Source organism: Pristis pectinata, chromosome 3 (assembly GCF_009764475.1).
Source record: "Pristis pectinata isolate sPriPec2 chromosome 3, sPriPec2.1.pri, whole genome shotgun sequence".
NCBI lineage: Eukaryota > Metazoa > Chordata > Chondrichthyes > Rhinopristiformes > Pristidae > Pristis > Pristis pectinata.
Window position 1 is genome coordinate 68,988,305 of NC_067407.1, and position 18,423 is coordinate 69,006,727.

The 18,423-nt window shown below is 39.3% G+C and overlaps 1 protein-coding gene across 2 annotated transcripts in view; it reads left to right on the plus strand.

Moving 5' to 3' along the window:
* wtap (WT1 associated protein) overlaps positions 1–18,423 on the plus strand; it is a 54,231-nt gene that overhangs the window by 6,635 nt on the left and 29,173 nt on the right. For both annotated transcript variants that reach the window (XM_052011392.1, XM_052011393.1), the window contains exon 4: positions 9,793–9,851. In XM_052011392.1, the coding sequence (XP_051867352.1) occupies positions 9,793–9,851 (59 nt within the window). The remainder of the gene's footprint in view (positions 1–9,792; positions 9,852–18,423) is intronic.

Sequence of the window (18,423 nt, forward strand, 5' to 3'; positions counted from 1 at the left end):
TCTTGTTGTCTTTCCAAATAAATCATTGGACTCTATTTCTTCAACAGTTTGTATTTCAAGGTAACTTATTTTTCGACAGTGGTAACAAAACTACATTTTAATGTCTCTACATAACTACATGGAGAATATCAAGAATCTAAGATGTATTCTGAATCTCTAGTCACTTGCAGACCATAGCGTTTTCCTGAAATACATACTGATTCAGCTGGAGTTTTATGACATCTTTACTTGAATCAGAGAAGTGTCAACATCAAAAACAACAGATAAAATAAGTTATAGGTTTATTATTTTACATACAAACCTGTTCAGCAGGAGTAGGCAACCTGGTCCCTTGAGATGCTGTGCCATTAAGTCTTAGTTGATCTGATTATCGCTTCAACATCACATTCTTGTCTACCTGTGATAACCTTTTACCTCCTTGATCAAGAATTTATCAACCTCTGCTTAAAAAAAATCAAAGCTACTGAGAGAAAACATTTTGCCTTATTCATTTTAAATGGGTAACCTGGGATTTTTTAACAGTTTTAAGTTCTACATTCTCTCCTCCTTTCCACACCCATCTTGCCAAGACCCCTCAAAATCTTGCACGTTTAAATCAGCTCCCCAGTCAATCATCCAAACTCCAGTGGATTTGAACTTGCTTCAAATGGATTAACATACTTTCAACAACAAGACCAATACTCTATATGCTGTTCCAGATTCCCTATATAACTGGAGCCCATTCCCCATATTTTTGTATTCAATTATATATCAGCTATAATATTCTGTTAGCTTTCCAAATTTGTTGTTGTACCAGCATAGAACAGTACAACACAGGAACAGGCCCTTCAGTTCACAATGTTGTGCCAAACTAATTAAGCTAATGATGCCTAATTAAACTAATCTTTTCTGCCTGCAGCTGGTTCATATCCCTCTATTCTTTGCACATTCATGTGCCTAAGAGTCTCTTAAATACCTCTATCATATCCAGCTCCACTACCATCCTTGTCTGTACATTCCAGGCACCCACCATTCTCTGTATTTACAAAAAAAATCTTGCTGTGCATATCTGCCTTTAACTTTTCCCCTCTCACCTTAAATGTATGTTATTTTGACCTTGGGGGAGAAAGATACCAGCTGTCTATCTGTCTCCCCTCAGCCTTTGCTGCTCTAGAGAAGACAACCCAAGTTTGTCCAACCTCTCGTCATAGCCCATGTCCTATAATCCAGGCAGCATCCGGGTAAACCTCTTCTGCACCCTCTCCAAAGCCCTCTGTGTCCTTTCAATAATGGGGTGACCAGAATTGAACGCAATACTCCAGATGCAGCCTAACCTGAGTTTTATAAAGCTACAACATTACTTCCTGGCTCTTGAACTCAGTGCCTCGACTAGTAAGTACCGATGCGAAGTACTCATTTAGGATCTCATCCACATCCTCCGCCTCCAATCCTTCCTTTTGTGCTCGAGTGGTCCAACCCTCTCCCTAGTTATCCTCTTGCTCTTGATGTATGTATACAATGCCTTGGGATTCTCTTTAATCCTTGCTGAGGACTTTTCATGGTCCCTGCTGGCTCCCCTAATTACTTTCAAGTTCTTTTATGGCTCTGTTCGATTTTAGCTTCCTAAACCTTACATCTTTTCCCTTTTTCTTCTTGATTAAATTCACAACCCCTCTTGTCATTCAAGGTTCCCTTACCTTGTTCTCCCCTTTCACTGGAATATATCTGTCCTGTACTCTGTGCAGTTGGTCTTTCAGATGTGGACTTGCCCAAAAACAGCTGTTCCCAATTAACTCTCCCTAATTCCTGCCTAATACTCTTGAAATTTGCCCTTGCCCAAATTAATACTTTCCTGCAAGGTAGATACTTAAAATTTGATTTGTGATCATTGTCTCCTAAATGTTCCCCTTACTTAGGCTCCTTTCGCAATACACGATCCAGTATTGCCCCTCCTCTTGTTGGCCAATCCACATATTGTTTTAAGAAACTTTTGGATGCACCCAACAAATTCTACCTTGTCTAACCCTCTTGCCCTAAGGAGGTCACAGTCTACATTGGGGAAATTGAAGTCACCCATTACAGCAAGCCTGTTTTTGCACCTTTCCCTAATTTGCCTGCATATCTGTTCTTCAACGTCTTGGTGACTACTGGGGGGGGGGGTCAATACTATAACCCCTTTCACCCCTATCTTATTTTTGAGTTCTACCCGTATAGACTCAGTGGAGCGACAAACAATCTGCTAGAGGAAAACAGAGGGTCGAGCATCATCTTTGGGAGGAAATGAATTGTCGACGTTTCAGGTTGAAACCCTGCATCAGGACTCAGTGGATGAGCCCTCCATTATGTCTCCTCTGAGTGCAGCTGTGATATTGTTCCTGATTAGTAGTGCAACTCCTCCCCCTCTTTTACCTCCCTTTCTATCTCTTCTAAGACATCAAAACCTTGGAAAATTAAGCAGCCAGTCCTGTCCCCCTCTCAACCAAGTCTCTGTAATGGCCACAATATCATAGTTCCATGTAGTGATCCAAGTTCATTTCCCTTGCCCTTAATACTCCTAGCATTAAAATATACAGTTTCAACCCTTCCATTCCAACGTGTCTATTATCTTGCTCCTGCCAATCCTTCCTTACAGACAGACCGGAAATGACATCTACCTTCCCCTCAATCCATTCACTTTCTGACCCAGTACTCTGGTTCCCATCCCCCTGCCAAATTGATTTGAACCCTCCTGGGTAGCACCAGTAGACCTGGCCATGATATTGGTTCCCCTCCAGTCAAGGTGCAACCCATCCCCCTTGTACAGGTCGCCCCTGCTGCAGAAGACGTTCCAGTGATCCAAGAACCTGAAACCCTGCCCCAGCTCATCAGCCACACATTCATGTCCTCACTAGCATGTGGCACCAGGAGTAATCCAGAAATTACTTCTTTTCTGTCCCGCTTTTCAGCCTCTTTCCTAACTCCCTATACTCACTGCGCAGGACCTCATCCTTCTTTCTTCCTACATCTTTGCTGAGGGGAATTGCCACAGGGGAACCCTGCACTATCTGCCTATTCCTTTTACTGGTGGTCACTCAGTTACCAGCTGCCTCATGGGTGAGCACCTCAGTAAAACTCTTGTCTATGATGTTCTCAGCATCCCTGATGATCCTAAGTACATCTAACTCCAGCTCCAGTTCCTTAACACGTACCAGTCTTTTGCACCAGGAAGCCCAGATTACCCTGTATTCCAGTTTTGCAATCTTTCACCATTTAGATAACATACTTTCTTTTAATTTTCCTCTGCTGAATTGGACAATTTTGCATCTTTCTTCATTTGCTCGATCTCTGCTCGCTCACTCACTTAATCTTTCCGTTCCCCTTTGCAGCCTCCCTAAGTGCTCTTCATAGTTTAATTTCTTTGTGTCATCAGCAAATTTAGGAACCATAGCTTCGGTGCTGCCTTCAGTCATTATAAAAATGTAAAACATTGAGCTGCTGGCACTGATCTGTTTGGCACACCTCTTTATGCATCTTGCCAACCCAAAAAGATCTATTTATGCCTACTTTTTACCCTCTTATCCAGCCAGTCTTCTACCCAAGCCAATATGTCAATTGCTGCATCATGAGCTCTTTTTTTCTACAATAATCTTTGATGTCTTCAGGAAATCTAGGCTAATATAACCACCAGTTCCCTTTATCCGTAGCACTTATTACTTTACATGATGGCAGTTCCCTTTCATAAAATCATGTTGACTTTGCCTGATGATTTTGAATTTTTCTGAGCTTTAGTTTTGAATAATATGTTCTAATATTTTCCTTTTAACAAATATTAAGCTAACTGACCAGTAGTTTCCAACTTTCTGTCTCCCTCCCTCTTTGAATAAAGTCGTTATACTTGCTATTTTCTAATCAAATGGAGCCACCTGAATCAAGGGAAATTTGGACAATTGAAACAGTGCAGTACCCACTCCTTTCAAAAGCCCAGGATGAAGTCGGTCAGGATTTGTCGGTGCAGGGCTCCAGCAATTTCCTCAATGCTGTTTCTTGGTGACTGTAATTTTCCCAAGTTTTCCTCACTACTACAATTCCCAATTTAAAGCTATTTTTCGGACATTACTTGTTTCCTCTATGGTGAAGGCTGATGTAAAATACTCCTTATGCATCTGCCATCCAATTCCCCAATATAACCAATGTCCATTTTGTTGTTTTTAAAAAAACCTGTAAAATCTCTAACCTTTTGATTTCTCATTTATCTTGTACTCTAATTTTTCTTCCCTAATTAATTTTTTAATCATTCTTTTTTGTTTTCTATTTTATCCAATCCTCTGACCTGCCACCCATCTTTAGACATTATATTTTTCTTTTAGTTTGACGTGTTTTTTTTTAGTTAATCAGAGATGATGAGTCCTTCTCTTAGAATATTTCAATTCCAATGAGAAAAAAAACTCTATGTACTCTGAAAGATCTCATTAAATGTCTGTCACTGCATCTTGATTCACCAATCCCTTAACCTAATTTGTCAGGTAACTATGTTTTCATGCCCTCATTTAAGTTTAAAATACTGCTTTTGGACTTCCTCTCACTTACATGAACTGTAAATCAATCAGCTTTTGATTGCTATTTCTGTGGGATTCTTCACAATGAGGTTATTTATTAATCTTATTTCATTGCATGATACCAGATCTAGTATGGTTTACTCTGGTTGGTTCCAATACATGCAATTCTAAGAAATTATCCCAATAACACTCCTCATCTAGCCTACCTTTGCCTATCTGACTTTTCATGCCTCCCTGTAGATTAAAGTCTCCCATGTCATAGCTTCCATTTTGACAAGCTCCCATTAGTATTACATGAAAACTTAAAACAGAAGATGCCAGAAATCTGCGTTCTGATGAAGCGTATCACACCTGAAACGTTGCCCATTTCTTTTTCCACAGATGCTGCCTGATCTGCTGAGTTTTCCCAGCATTTTCTGTTCTTACTTCCCATTAATTTTATACTCTATTCTACCCCATGGTTAATGGCTTGTAGACAGTCTCACAGCTGACAATTGCTTTCATTATTTCTCATCTCCACCCTAAACAGTTCTACTTCCTGTCTTTCTGAATTTTGGGCATACCTCTCTATTGCACTGACTGTCATTCATTAACAGAACCATTCCTCCACCTTTTCCTAGCTTCCTGTTTTTTCTACGTGTCATGTATCCTTCACTATTCTGGTCCCAGTCTGTTGTCCTGCACCGATGTTTTTGTATTAGCTATCAGTTCATACTTCCTTGCTTCTATTTGTGGATGTATGGTTACTATATCGAGTGATTTTTTTTTTTCCCCTGTGTATTTTCTGACATGTAGACAGAAATCGAATTCTGGACGTCCGTAAAAACGAAAATCATCCGTGACACGGGGATGGCCTGTTAGTGCCTCTCTTTCAAGCTCAACTCCTTGATTCACCACACCTTTACAACTTTGATCCCTTGGCTCCACTGTTTAAAGTCCACTCAACTTCTCCAGTTCTGCAGCTCACCAGGTTCACGTAGAGACTGCCCCAACAGTGCAGTACTGGTGCTAGTGGCTCATGATTAAAAACAGTTTTTGAACCATCAATTTTAAAGTCTATTATGGGGAAGTTACTGGAATTTGTCATTGGTGATGGTGACTGAGCATTTGGACAAACATGAAACTGTTTGGCAGGGTGAATTTGTGAAAGAAGTCAAAGCTAGTAAGTCTGCTTGAATTGTTCGAAGAGGAAACCAAAGTAGGTAGTCGTGCTCTGTACATACAGATTTCCAGAAGCCACTTAACGAGGAGGCTGTTCACAAAAGTAAAAATGCATTGAATTGGAAGTCTTCTTTGTTGTGGTGTGTTGTAGTAGGCATAGGGCATATGTTAATATAAATTGTACATAGCTGACACCCCAGCACTGATCTCTTAGGCACTCTAAGCTCCAGTTTGACAACTTGAAAATGACCCATTTATCCTTATTTTGTTTATCAATCAACCTCTCTGTGCTTCCCTCATGAGACAATATTGTATACAATAACTTGCATGGCACCATTTCAAATGCCTTTTAGAAATCCACGTTTACCACAATGCTGTCTGGTTTAGAGGACATGCTATGAGGAGAGGTTGGACAAGCTGGGGCTGTTTTCTCTAGAGCAGCGGAGCCTGAGGGGAAATTTGATAGAAGTTTATAAAATTATGCAAGGCATAGAGTAGACAGCCAGTATCTTTTTCCCAGGATTGAAATGTCTGGTACTAAAGGGCATGTACTTCAGGTGAGGGGGATAAGTACAAAGGAGATGTGCGATGCAAGTTTTTTTTTTACACACTGGTGGGGGACTGGAATGTGCTGCCAGCAGTGGTGGTTGAGGCAGATAGCATAGGAGTGGCTAAGAGGTTCTTAGATAGGCACATAAATATGCAGAGAAGGGAGGGATATGGTCAATGTGCGGGAAAGAGGGATTAGATTTATTAGGATCATTGGTTTAATTAGTTTGGCACAACGTTGTGGGCCAAAAGGCCTGTCCTGTGCTGTACTGTTCTATGTTTATATATATTACAAACATGGGAATTAGGAGCAGGAGTAGGCCACTCAGCCTTAGTAACCTCAACTCTGCATTCCCATCTACATTTTGTCCTATCTGAAGAATCCATCTAACTCTGCCTTAAGTATATTCAAAGACTCTGCTTTCACTATCCTTGGAGGACGAGAGTTCCAAAGACTCATAGCATTCTGTGAGGGAAAAAAAATCACCTCAATCTTAAATGGTTGACCCCATATTTTAACATTTGTCCCTCATTCTAAATCCTTCCAAAAAGGAAACATCCTCTCCACATCTACCCGGTCAAGGCCCATTAGTACCTTGTATGTTTCAATCAAGTCTTCCCTCCCCTTTCTAAACTTCCGCAGATACAAACCAAGCCTGTCCAATCTTCAGAAGGCAAGTTGTTTGTTGCACGTATGTACTGCTTCCAACTTGGTAGCATCGTTCATTCTTTAAATAGGGAGATCAATACTGTACATGGTATTCCAGATGTGGTCTCGCCATTATCCTTTGTAACTAAGGCATCAGCTCCCTACTTCTGTGTTCGGTTCCCTTAGCTTTCCTAATTACTTGCTGCATCTGCATTTTGCGAATCATGTACAAGAATACCCAGATCTGTCTGCATGAGCACGCTGCAAGCTCACCATTTAGTAATATATTTCCTTTTTATTTTTCCTGCCAAAATAGAGGATTTCATGATTTCCCACATTGGACCCATTTACCAGATCTTTGCCCACTCACAATCTTCCTATCCTCCTTTGCAGCCTCCTTGGTTCTCTCACAATATTGGTTCTCCGTTGTCCATGTCATGGTGGTGGTGTGTTATGTTTTTCTAGATGCCCTGTTACTATTATAATAAACTAGAATCACCATCCCTGCAGTCACTTAGGATGCAGTTCATTGGTTTTGGGAAGGTCAGCTTCACATCCTGTTAGTTTGCTTAATAGTTTCTCTTTAATGATTTAATTATCATTTTAAACCTTCTCGTCTCCATCCATCCTTTATTCCCATTATTAATTCCTGTAACTTGATTTATCAGGGACTGACACTTACTTTAGCTATTCTTTTCCTGTTGCATGTTTGTAGAAGATCTTGTGACCTGTTTTATATTACCTGCAAATTTATTCTCATTTTATTCTCTGAGTCTTCATAAACTTTTCTTTCAATTAGTTCGCCATGGGTGGATGCCTTAAAATATAAGAACATCAAAAATAAGAGCAGGAGTAGGCAATTCGATCCCTCGAACTTATTCCACCGTTCAATAAGATCATAGCTGATCTTTCCTCTCTTATTCCTAAGCTCTACCCAAATGGCCCTGTTGGATGATCCCTCCAGAATATCCTCAAAACATATTCCTGTGATGCTCTCCCTAATCAGCAAAGTGACCCCCCCCCCCCCCCAATCATGTCTGAAACTTCAACACCCCAGAACATTAAGCTGTCAGCCTTGTCCTTCACTCATCACAATATTGTAATTCCGAGCACTGATCCTTGCTCTAAGCTCACGTTAAAGTAGAGTTTATTGTCATACGCACAAGTACATATATGCATAGGTGCAATGAAAAACTTATTTACAACAGCGTTGCAGGCACACAGCATCAGGTATGCAATAGTCACAAGAAAAACATAAATTATACACAATTTTTACAAGAAAGAATGCAATTAGAACAGAAAAAACAAAATCCATTATAGTTCAATGTGGTCATAGTGTTGCTATACTGAGGTAGTGATTAGGGTTGTGCAGGTTGGTTCAAGAACCGCATGGTTGAAGAGAAGTGGCTGTTCTTGAATTTGGTGGTGTGGGAGTTCAGGCTTCTGTACCTCCTGCCCAATGGTAGCTGTGAGAAGATGACATGGCCTGGATGGTGGGGATCTGTTATGATAGATGTTGCCTTCTTGAGGCAGCACCTCCTGTAGATACTACAGATAGTGGGGAGGGATGTGCCTGTGATGTATTGGGCTGAGTCCACTACTCTCTGCAGCTTCTTGCTTTCTTGTGCATTCAAATTGCCATACCAGACCATGATGCAACCAGTCAGGATACTTTCGACAGTACACCTCTAGAAGTTTGTTAGAGTATTCGTTGACATGCCGAATCTCCTTAATCTTCTAAGAAAGTAAAGACACTGGTGTGCCGTCCTTGTGATTGACCTACCTGTGACATTCCGGTGGGGCTCCTTGTAAATGCAGTTGAGCATACTAGCCTTCCCATATTCCCTAACGCTGCCTCTGTCTGCTCTGCTCACTGGACTTGCTTGACTTATCCTCTACATTCAGGTCCTCCTCCCCAGCTGCCACACTACTACTGAATTTTCCCAGCCCCCTTCCAAATTAGTTTAAATCCACCTAAGTAGCATGAGCAAGCCTCCCTGAAAGGATATTAGTCCCTTTTCGGTTTAGCTGCAACCCATGCTGCTTGTACAGGTCTCACCTGACCCAGAAGTGACCCCAGTGATCCAAGTACTTAAACCCCTTCCTCCTGCAATAGTACTTCTCAAGTTCACACTGCACTCCCTTTCCAGCAACTGTATTTGCTTAGGAGACTAAAATTGTACATAATTCTCTATGTGTGGACTCCCCAAACTCTTCTTAGTTGTAAAGGTACCTTATTCTTGTACTCTAATCCTCTTGCATTGAAGGTCAACCTAATTATCTGTTGCACCTGCACCTCTTTGCCCTTTTTCCCCATTTCTGGTTGTAGGCAACTATAAGAACAATTATAAAGCTCATGGAATGTTGCCCTTTAACTCAAGGGGACTAGAGCACAAACATTAAGTTACAGGTCTGCACAGCTCTGGTTTACCTTTGCCTCATCCTGATTTTATACCTGGCAAGGGTATTAGGCTACTTAGTAGATGTTCAGCAGAATGGTGTCAGGGTAAGTTCTGTAGACAGTACAGACTAGACTTGAATATAAAATGTTAAGAGGTGATGAATATAAAATGTTAAGAGGTGATTAATATAATTGAGAGAGAGCAAGAAACTGCTTCCTCTTTTAGGGCAGAGTACTAAAGCACAGGTATAATAAATTTACAGCCATCCTGTTGAGGTGTGATCTCTTTACAAGAATGTTAGTGAAGATCTGGCATATTCAGGTCAGCCAAAAATCTCTCACTGGGTAAAAGAAGTTAAAATAGAGCTCAGCTCTCAGTTAGGGTAAATGAGCCAAAGTCAAATGGTTTACTCCTTTTCCTTTTTTCTTTAAATGGATAATATGTGAGAATGAAACAAGACAATTTTTACTTAATTGTATTTGTAATTCAATGCCTAATTGATTCTTTTTCTCTCCAGGTGGAAGCAACAAGAAGTCTATGTCCATGCATTAGAGACTAAATGCTCAGAGCTCAGCTGTAAGTTGCTTGAGTTTGTTTTTTTTATAGTGAATCAGACTAGCTGCAAAAGATTTCAAAATGTAGCAAAAGTCCTATAATCGTTGACAATTAGGTTGTGCTCCCTGGTTGCATGGACTTAACATTTGTCTTAATGCTGCATTTAGCAAATGTCTATGAAGTTAAAATATCTGGGTATGAATCACCTGGGTTAAGTGTAAGCCTGTACGTTCAGGACATTCTTTTACATTCCTGAGGAATGTAGTTTTTGATGTCAGAGAAAGCGATACAGCAGCAAAACAGCACATTAGGAAACTGAATTTTCAAATAATCCAAATGCTGGTAAAGAGTTGAGGAAGAAATAAAAAGCTGGTTGCTCAATGAATATTTAAAGTAGCTATAATAAGTTTTACCATTGTTATTTTCCAGTGTTTGTTTAATTAAGTTCACTCAAGAAAATGATCCTCCTTGCATCCCATTGCCAGCTTATTTTAGAAAAGAGCACTGACATTGGTATTGCAGCAGTTTTGTTGGCCCCTTGCAAATATTTAACCTTCATGAAATAGACACAATTTTTCCTAACTGACCATCATTTCGACACAGCTGTATTTAGTTGGAGAAAGCTACGGGCAGGTCCTTGAAAATATGTCTGAATTATGCCTTTCGCAATCACCCGCATTAATAGTTTGATTTCCACAGACCTAAATTGAATCAATGCACTCGAGGGTGGTGGGTCTTGCTGACTGGAGAATGCTTGTCTCTCTGAGTTTTTAATTATTATTAATCACTTATGATTTTCAGTTCATTTTTATACTAACATGAGTATGAGCAGGACTAAGCTGTGAACCTGGTCTGTCATTTAGTAAGATCATGGCTGATAAATTGTTCTCTGGCCCGATCCCATGGTCCTTGATTTCCAGAGATCCATCAATTTCAATTTTGAATGCAGTCAGTAACTAAGTATCCACACTCACGGTGTCATACAGCACAAAAACAGGCCCTTTGGCTCTCCACATGGATAACCATAAAGTATGTATCTATACTAATCCCATTTATCAGCATTTGATCCATAGCCTTTTCTGCCTTGGCAATTTGAGTACTTGATACTTAAATGTCATGAGAATCTCTGCCTCCACCACCCATTCAGACAGTGTGTTCCAGATTACAACCACCTTCTGGGTGAAAAGATTGTTCCTTGGATTCCCCCAATACTCTATCCTGAACAGTGACCTCTGGTTTTACATATTATTGTTTTGAGGGAAAGTTTTCCAATATTTACTTTATCTGTGCCTCTCATAACTTTGTGTACCCATCTTCCTGCCACTCCAAAGAAAAACCCAGTCTCTCCTTGTAACTGAAATGTTCCATCTCCAGGTGAATCTTATCTGCACCCTCTCTGGTGTAATCACATCTTTCCTCTAGTGTGAAGCCAGTACTGTATACAGTACACCAGCTGTGGTCCAACCAATGTTTTATTAAATTGTACCGTAAACCCCTTCTGTGTCATGCCTAATGAAAGTAAGTATCCCATTTGCTATCTTCACAAACTGTTTACCTGTACAAAACTTTTGAATTGCACACCAAGGTCCTTCTGTTGCTTAGTACTCCATTGGGCCCATCATATTGTGTATGGCCTAACCTATTTGTCCTCTCAAAGTATATCACATTTTATTAGGATTCCATCTGTCATTGTTCTACCAATCTTACCAACTGTTTAATATCATCCTCAAGCCTCTGACTACCAACAGCACCACCAATTATCATATCATCTGCAAACTTACTAATGATATTTCTTACATTCAAATCTAATTCTTGTATATAAGCAAACAGTTGAGGTCTCAGTACTGATCCCTGTGGTACATCACTGCTCACAGGCTTTCAATCACAGAGGCGACCTTCCACCATCACCCTTTGACTCCTATTGCAAAGCCAGTTTTGGATTCAATTTAACAATTGTTCTGGGTTCCATGGGCCCTAACCTTTAGGACCAGTATCCTATTGCTCAGCAACCTTATCAAAAGCCTGATGAAAATTCAAATCTACAACATCCACTGGTTCTGCCACATGAAATCTACTAAATACAAGCTCAAAGAACTCCAATGGATTGATCAAGCATGATTTCTCTTTCATAATCTATGGTGTCTCTGCTCAGTCCTATAATCTTCCAAGTGTCTTGTTAGGTTCTAGCATTTTTCCAGTGTCAGACTAACGGGGCAATAATTCTGTTTCTCCTCGCTCACTCATCAAATAGTGGAGTCACATTTATTACCCTCCAATCCACAAGGACCATTCCAGAATATACAGAATTTTGGAGACCACTAGATCTGGCCTTATAGCCAGTTTGTTCCTCAATGAACAGGTCTAGAATTCTGTCTCGTGACAACAGTGTATTCCAGGAATCCATTGTTGGTACTAATTTGATTTACTCTTGCATCTTTGAAGTCCCCCATGGTTACTGTACCACCCTTGTAACACAGACCTCTAATTTCATCACTATTACTATGTGGAGGACTATAAAAACTTCTGCCAGCTTCTGCTTCTTAGCTGCAGCCAAACCAATTCTAATTCAGTCTTCCGAGCCAGAATTCATAGCAGCCACTCTACTGATGTCACCCTTTATTAGTGGTCCCACCTCATTTTCCTTTGTGCCTGTGCCTGTCCTTCCCATCGTTTACCCCAGAATATTTAGTTCTCAATTTTGAGCAGTCTGCAGTGATGTTACTGTAAAGACAGTTAGATTATAACCATTACAAAGTTGGGTGGCAGTGCGACATGTGTAGAGGAAGTTAGGAGAATTCAAGGTGATTTGGATAGGTTGGGTAAGTGGGCAGATACTTGGCAGATGAAGTTTAATGTGGATAAGCGTGAGGTTATCCACTTTGGGAGCAGGAACAGGAAGGCGGATTATTATCTGAATGGTGTGGAGTTAGGTAAGGGGGAAATACAGAGGGATCTAGGAGTCCTTGTTCATCAGTCACTGAAAGTGAATGAGCAAGTGCAGCAGGCAGTGATGAAGGCTAATGGAATGTTGGCCTGTATTACAAGGGGAATTGAGTACAAAAGCAAAGAGATTCTTTTGCATTTGTACAGGGCCCTGGTGAGACCACTCCTGGAGTATTGTGTACAGTTTTGGTCTCCAGGGTTAAGGAAGGATATCCTGGCTATAGAGGGCGTGCAGCGTAGGTTTACGAGGTTAATTCCGGGGATGTCGGGACTGTCTTATGCTGAGAGGTTGGAGAGACTGGGATTGTACACGCTGGAATTGAGAAGATTGAGAGGGGATCTGATTGAAACATACAGGATAGAGACAGGAAATATGTTCCAGATGTTGGGGAAGTCCAGGACCAGGAGGCATGATTTAAGAATAAGGGCTAGGCCATTTGGGACAGAGGGGAGGAAAAACTTCTTCTCCCAGAGGGTTGTGAATTTGTGGAATGCACTGCCTCAGAGGGCAGTGGAGACCAATTCTCTGGGCACTTTCAAGAAGGAGCTAGATAGGTTTCTTATAGATAGGGGAATCAAGGGATATGGGGACAAGGCAGGAACAGGATATTGATTGTTGAGGATCAGCCATGATCTCAAAATGGCGGTGCAGACTCGAAGGGCCGAATGGTCTACTTCTGCTCCTATTGTCTATTGTCTATTTACAACGTTTGTTAATTCATCCATCTTGCAGTGTGCATTTAGATACTATGCCTTTAAACTTTGACTTTTAACAATTTGCTGTACTCTAATCCTATTTGATTTTTGCCTTTGTTTCCACTGCCTATTAATGTTTACTTCTCTCCCTTTGAGTCTCCTGAGGTTCCTGTCCCCTTGCTAAACTAATTTAAAGCCTCCACAAAGCACTAGCAGATTCCCCTGCAAGTATAATGGTTCCAGTGCTCTTGAGGTGTAATCTGTCTGATTTACACTGCCTCTTGTTATTAGTAAAGCAGTCAGATATGCTGGAGTACAACCTTATGTGGATAAAATATTAAATATTTCAAATAATGCATCTTCAAATTTTGTGAATGGCTAAATGTTCTTTCTAATAAGAAAATGGAATAGCACAAGGTTGGTTTGGCATTCTTCATGATATGGCCTGCATTGTGCAGAGGGCCCTGGGTACTTACCATAGAAAAATGAACAAGAAGAATTGTTGGATTGAATGAGTATCCTCAAAACAGGGCTGCTTTTTGATTCTCCTACATCATGCCCAGTAAGTAGAATAATACTATACAGAAGAAAATATTGAAATTATCCAGTCTGTTTGTCCCACTTCCGTGCTCTTTCATGAAGTCATGAAAATTTAATTTTTCTTTCAAGTGTTGTTCAACTAGCTATTAAATCCTCATGTATCTTCCTATTTTGAACTGTATTCCAAATCCTAAAAATTGTGTAAAATAAACTTTATCATATGGCACTTCTGGTTCTTTTGCAAATCGCCCTAGGTTACTCTTCTGGCCTTCTTCAGCCGTAGAAGCAGATTTTCTTTATTTAACCTACCTAAACCATGCATGATTTAAAAGACTTCTTATTGATTCCCTTCTTCGTATTCTCTGGTTCAAACAGAACAAACTTGGCTTCTCCAGTCTATCTACACATCTTTCCTGGAACCATTCTGGTATAGTGCTGTGGTTAGGTTGCTGTACTAGTATTCCAGAACCCAGGGGCCTGGATTCCCAAGGTCCAGACACCCAAGTTTAAATCCCACCACAGGATTTCAAATCATCTAATAGCATGGAATATAAGTTTAAAAATACAGCTGCTCCGACATAACTACTGGATAAGATGTTATGAAAAACTCATCTGGTTCACTGAAATCCTTCGGGGAGAAAGTCTGCCTGCCTTACTTGCCATTATGAGACCTATCTGGGTATTGACGATTTCTGTTTACTGTGTTTGGCTTTGAAATGGCCTGGCAAGTCGCTCTGTTTGGGGGGCAATTATTTGGGTAGTGATGCCTGTATCTTGAAAAATGAATGTACATATATTTTTAAAATCTCTTTTATACCTTCCCCAAAGCCTTCATATTGCTGTGTAATGTTCTTTTTTCTTTTTCAATCTTTTTATTAGTTTTCAAATTAATGCAGATTAATATATAACATCAGTGTTTGTACATGTAATACAAAGAGATCAGGAGAACAGTCATGGCTTAGATAATCATAAAGAACAATAACATATAAAAAAAATCTGTAGATCCAATGATCTCTTAGTAAATGAATATAATATTCATTATATAGGAAAGAAAATGATTTATTATATAAAAATATATTAAAATTATATAAAAAATTTATTATAAATAAAAAAAAACAAAAAATCCCCAAATCAATAAGAAAAATTATAAACATATCAAACCAAACTAAGCTAAACAGAAAAATTTCAAAAAAAACCAAAACAAAAAGACTGGACTAAAATTTCTCAGTAGAAACAGAGCAATATTATGTCATCAATTCCATTCCTCTAAGTTGGAAAGTTATTGAAAGGGGATCTATATCATGTGAAAATATTGAATAAGTGGACTCCAAATATCTTCAAATTTAAGCGAAGGATCAACAGTACCACTCCTAATTTTTTACAAGTTTAAACGTGATATAGTTTGAGAGAACCATTGAAAAGTAGTAGGGGGTATTGGATCCTTCCATTTAAGCAAAATGGATCGTTTAGCCATTAATGTAACAAAGGCAATCATACGGTTAGTGGAAGCAGATAAATGGCCAGACTCTATCCTTGATAATCCAAAAATTGCAGTGATGGGTCTGTGTAATGTGATGCCCAGAATCAGACATAATTCTCCTTTACATAACACCCATGTTTGTTTAACTGTTGTACCATTTTGGAAAATATTGCAGAAAGACTTCCTCAGCTGCTTTGAAAATTGTTTAATTTTGTATAGTCATTTTATTTTTCACTTTTTGCATTGAATTCCATCTGTCGTGGCTCCACCATCCTACTTGCTTGAATGTTGTGTTCATCACTTCTTCCAAGTTTCACATCATACTTTACAAATAAGATAATTTGATAGATCCATGTTACACTTCTCTTTTCAACCACATCTTCATCTGCCTGTAAATTACCTCATTAAAAAGTTCAGTCATTGCTGGCTCTCCCTTATTGCTCCATACTTATGCAAGTAGCTGTTCATTTTCTCCAGTGTTCTTATTTTTAAATAATTTTCCCATAAGTACCAGGTTTATCCAATTCTTTGAATGCAGGTGTTGCATTTGTCATCCTTTGGGGGAAAAAAAATGTTTGGAGTCATTGTGTGATTCAAAAGTTCTAGCCCATATTTCTGTAATCACGCATTTTTATTTTGTGGTAATCTAGGGTATGTCCTATCTGACTTGAGTAATTTAAGCACTTTTAAATTCTATCAGCCTTTCCTACATCCCTGCTTTCTCCATTTTTACCTTGCATAGTGACTCCATTACCATAGGTTTGGTAAAATTCTCTTGGTAAATGATGACTCAAAGTAATCTGCTATCACTACATTTTCAGCCTCTACCTATAGATCTCAGTTTTATTCTCTAATCAGCCGTGCTGCTCCTTTTAGTGTTAAAATAATTACAGGATCTTTGATAAGTTCCCATTTATGTTTATAGTATATTTCTGTATTATTTCCTTTCTCCTTTATTACTCCTCTTGCACTTATATTCTATATAATTCTCTGTTCTTTTATCAAGCTGCCATTAGTTATGTACCCGCTTCATCTGCTTCACTCTTTAAGTTACTGGGTCATTAATCCAGAGGGCTGGACCAACAATACAGAGGAGTGTTTACAGATCTCACCACTGAAGTTGTAAAATTTAAATTGGGTTAAGTAAGTGATCTGAATTTATTTTAAAATATAATCTCAGTAATAGTTACCTTGAAATTCTCAAATTTTCACAAAACCCTTCTGGTTCATTTATGCCATTGAGAGGACTACCCTTGCCCAATCTAACCACTTAGAGCACTGTGATTGACTCCTGGATGCCCTTTGAAATGGCTGAGCAATATGCTCAAATGCATCACCACCTTTCTCAAGCAATTAGTAATGGACAGTAATTGCTGGCTTTGTCAGCAACACCATAGCCTATAAAAATGAATGAATAAAAAAAATTACTCCACAATTCCTTCGTCCTTTAGGGACCTCTGGTTTTGAGTGCATCGTCTTTTCACTTTCCACTGGCCACAAATCATATTCATTGAAAAAGCTCTTTCTAAATGTACTTCAGAAATTCATCCATGTCTCTTCACATAATCATAGCCCCTTCAACAATGACCACCTTTATGACTATTCTTGCACCTCAGTTTCACTATCTCCATCTCCTTGTATCTATTTGAAAACATACAAAATATACCAGGCAGCTCTGTAGCTCTTCACGGATCCAACCAAATAAATTCTGTTAGATTCTGTGGGGATTTCTCCCTCTTAATTAGTGTAATATTAAAAACTGCTGCCTCTTTTTACTCCCCCTTACCTTTCCTGAATCTTTGTAGCCAGGAATATGAAAGAACCAGTTCTGCCTGATCTTTTCATGTGGCTATTTGTGACAGTCATTTACTAGCCTGATTAACCATGTTATGCCAATCCCAACATTATCTGCCTGCATTTTCAATGGCCCTACCTAATTCAGTGTTGTTCCTAACTTCTCCAGTTCTTTGAGTGTTTTCTCCTGTGTTACAAATTTCAAAGGAAAACCATACTTGACAGACATTGAGTTCTTTACCAAAAGTAATGTAGTAGCTATAATATACCTTGATTTTCAAAAGGTCTTTGAGAGGAACTCCAAGTCATACTTCTGCAGTTCAACCATGTGGAGTCAAGAAATTGGGTATCCCTGTATATGATGTGTGAATGAATGTGCTGTGGCGCCACTGTTTTGTGGTATTTTGCAATGAAGTTGGCTTGGGCTGCTGACATCTTCTCTTCCACTATGATGGGTGAAAAATTCACATCGTCAAGAATATTAGTTATTAGTGCAAAAGTTATTTTTTGTTTGTTGCTGGCAAGTTATTTGCATAGGAAGGGGGGAAGCAGATCTTCAGCCATTTTACCATTTAGTTAAATCACATTTACCTTTTGTGTACAAATGAAAATCTGGCCATTCCAAAATTGAAAATTTGAATTGATCCAACAGCATTTTGGTGGAGGAGTTACTTGTAGCAAGAAACCAGCAACGCAGATTATGAATTGCATCACCACAAAGGATGCAAATTCTTTTTTTACTGAGTACTCTAAAATTCCTACAAAGACTCACTTCTGGATCTTTTGGTCCAGAACAGAAAGGAGGAGCAGAAGAGCATCTCAGTACTAAAAACCAAAAAGCGAAATAGAAAGATGCAAATACTTCACTGCTGTAGGGGAGTAGGACAGTGCACAATGTGAAAAACCTGAGAGACAAGTTTTTAAAACAAAACCTCGGGCAAAAATATACTGAATCAAGTTATCATGGAATATTAAAAAGATGGTTGAAAACGCACAAATGGAAGAGAATGAGCAATTGAGCTGTGGTATTGACAGAGCAGTAACAGGAGTGTTGTATAATTACTTGGCTTTGGCTTCTGTATAAAGAACTATTCAAATTGGCATTTACTAGAAAATGAGCTTCAAAAAGAAAATAATTGG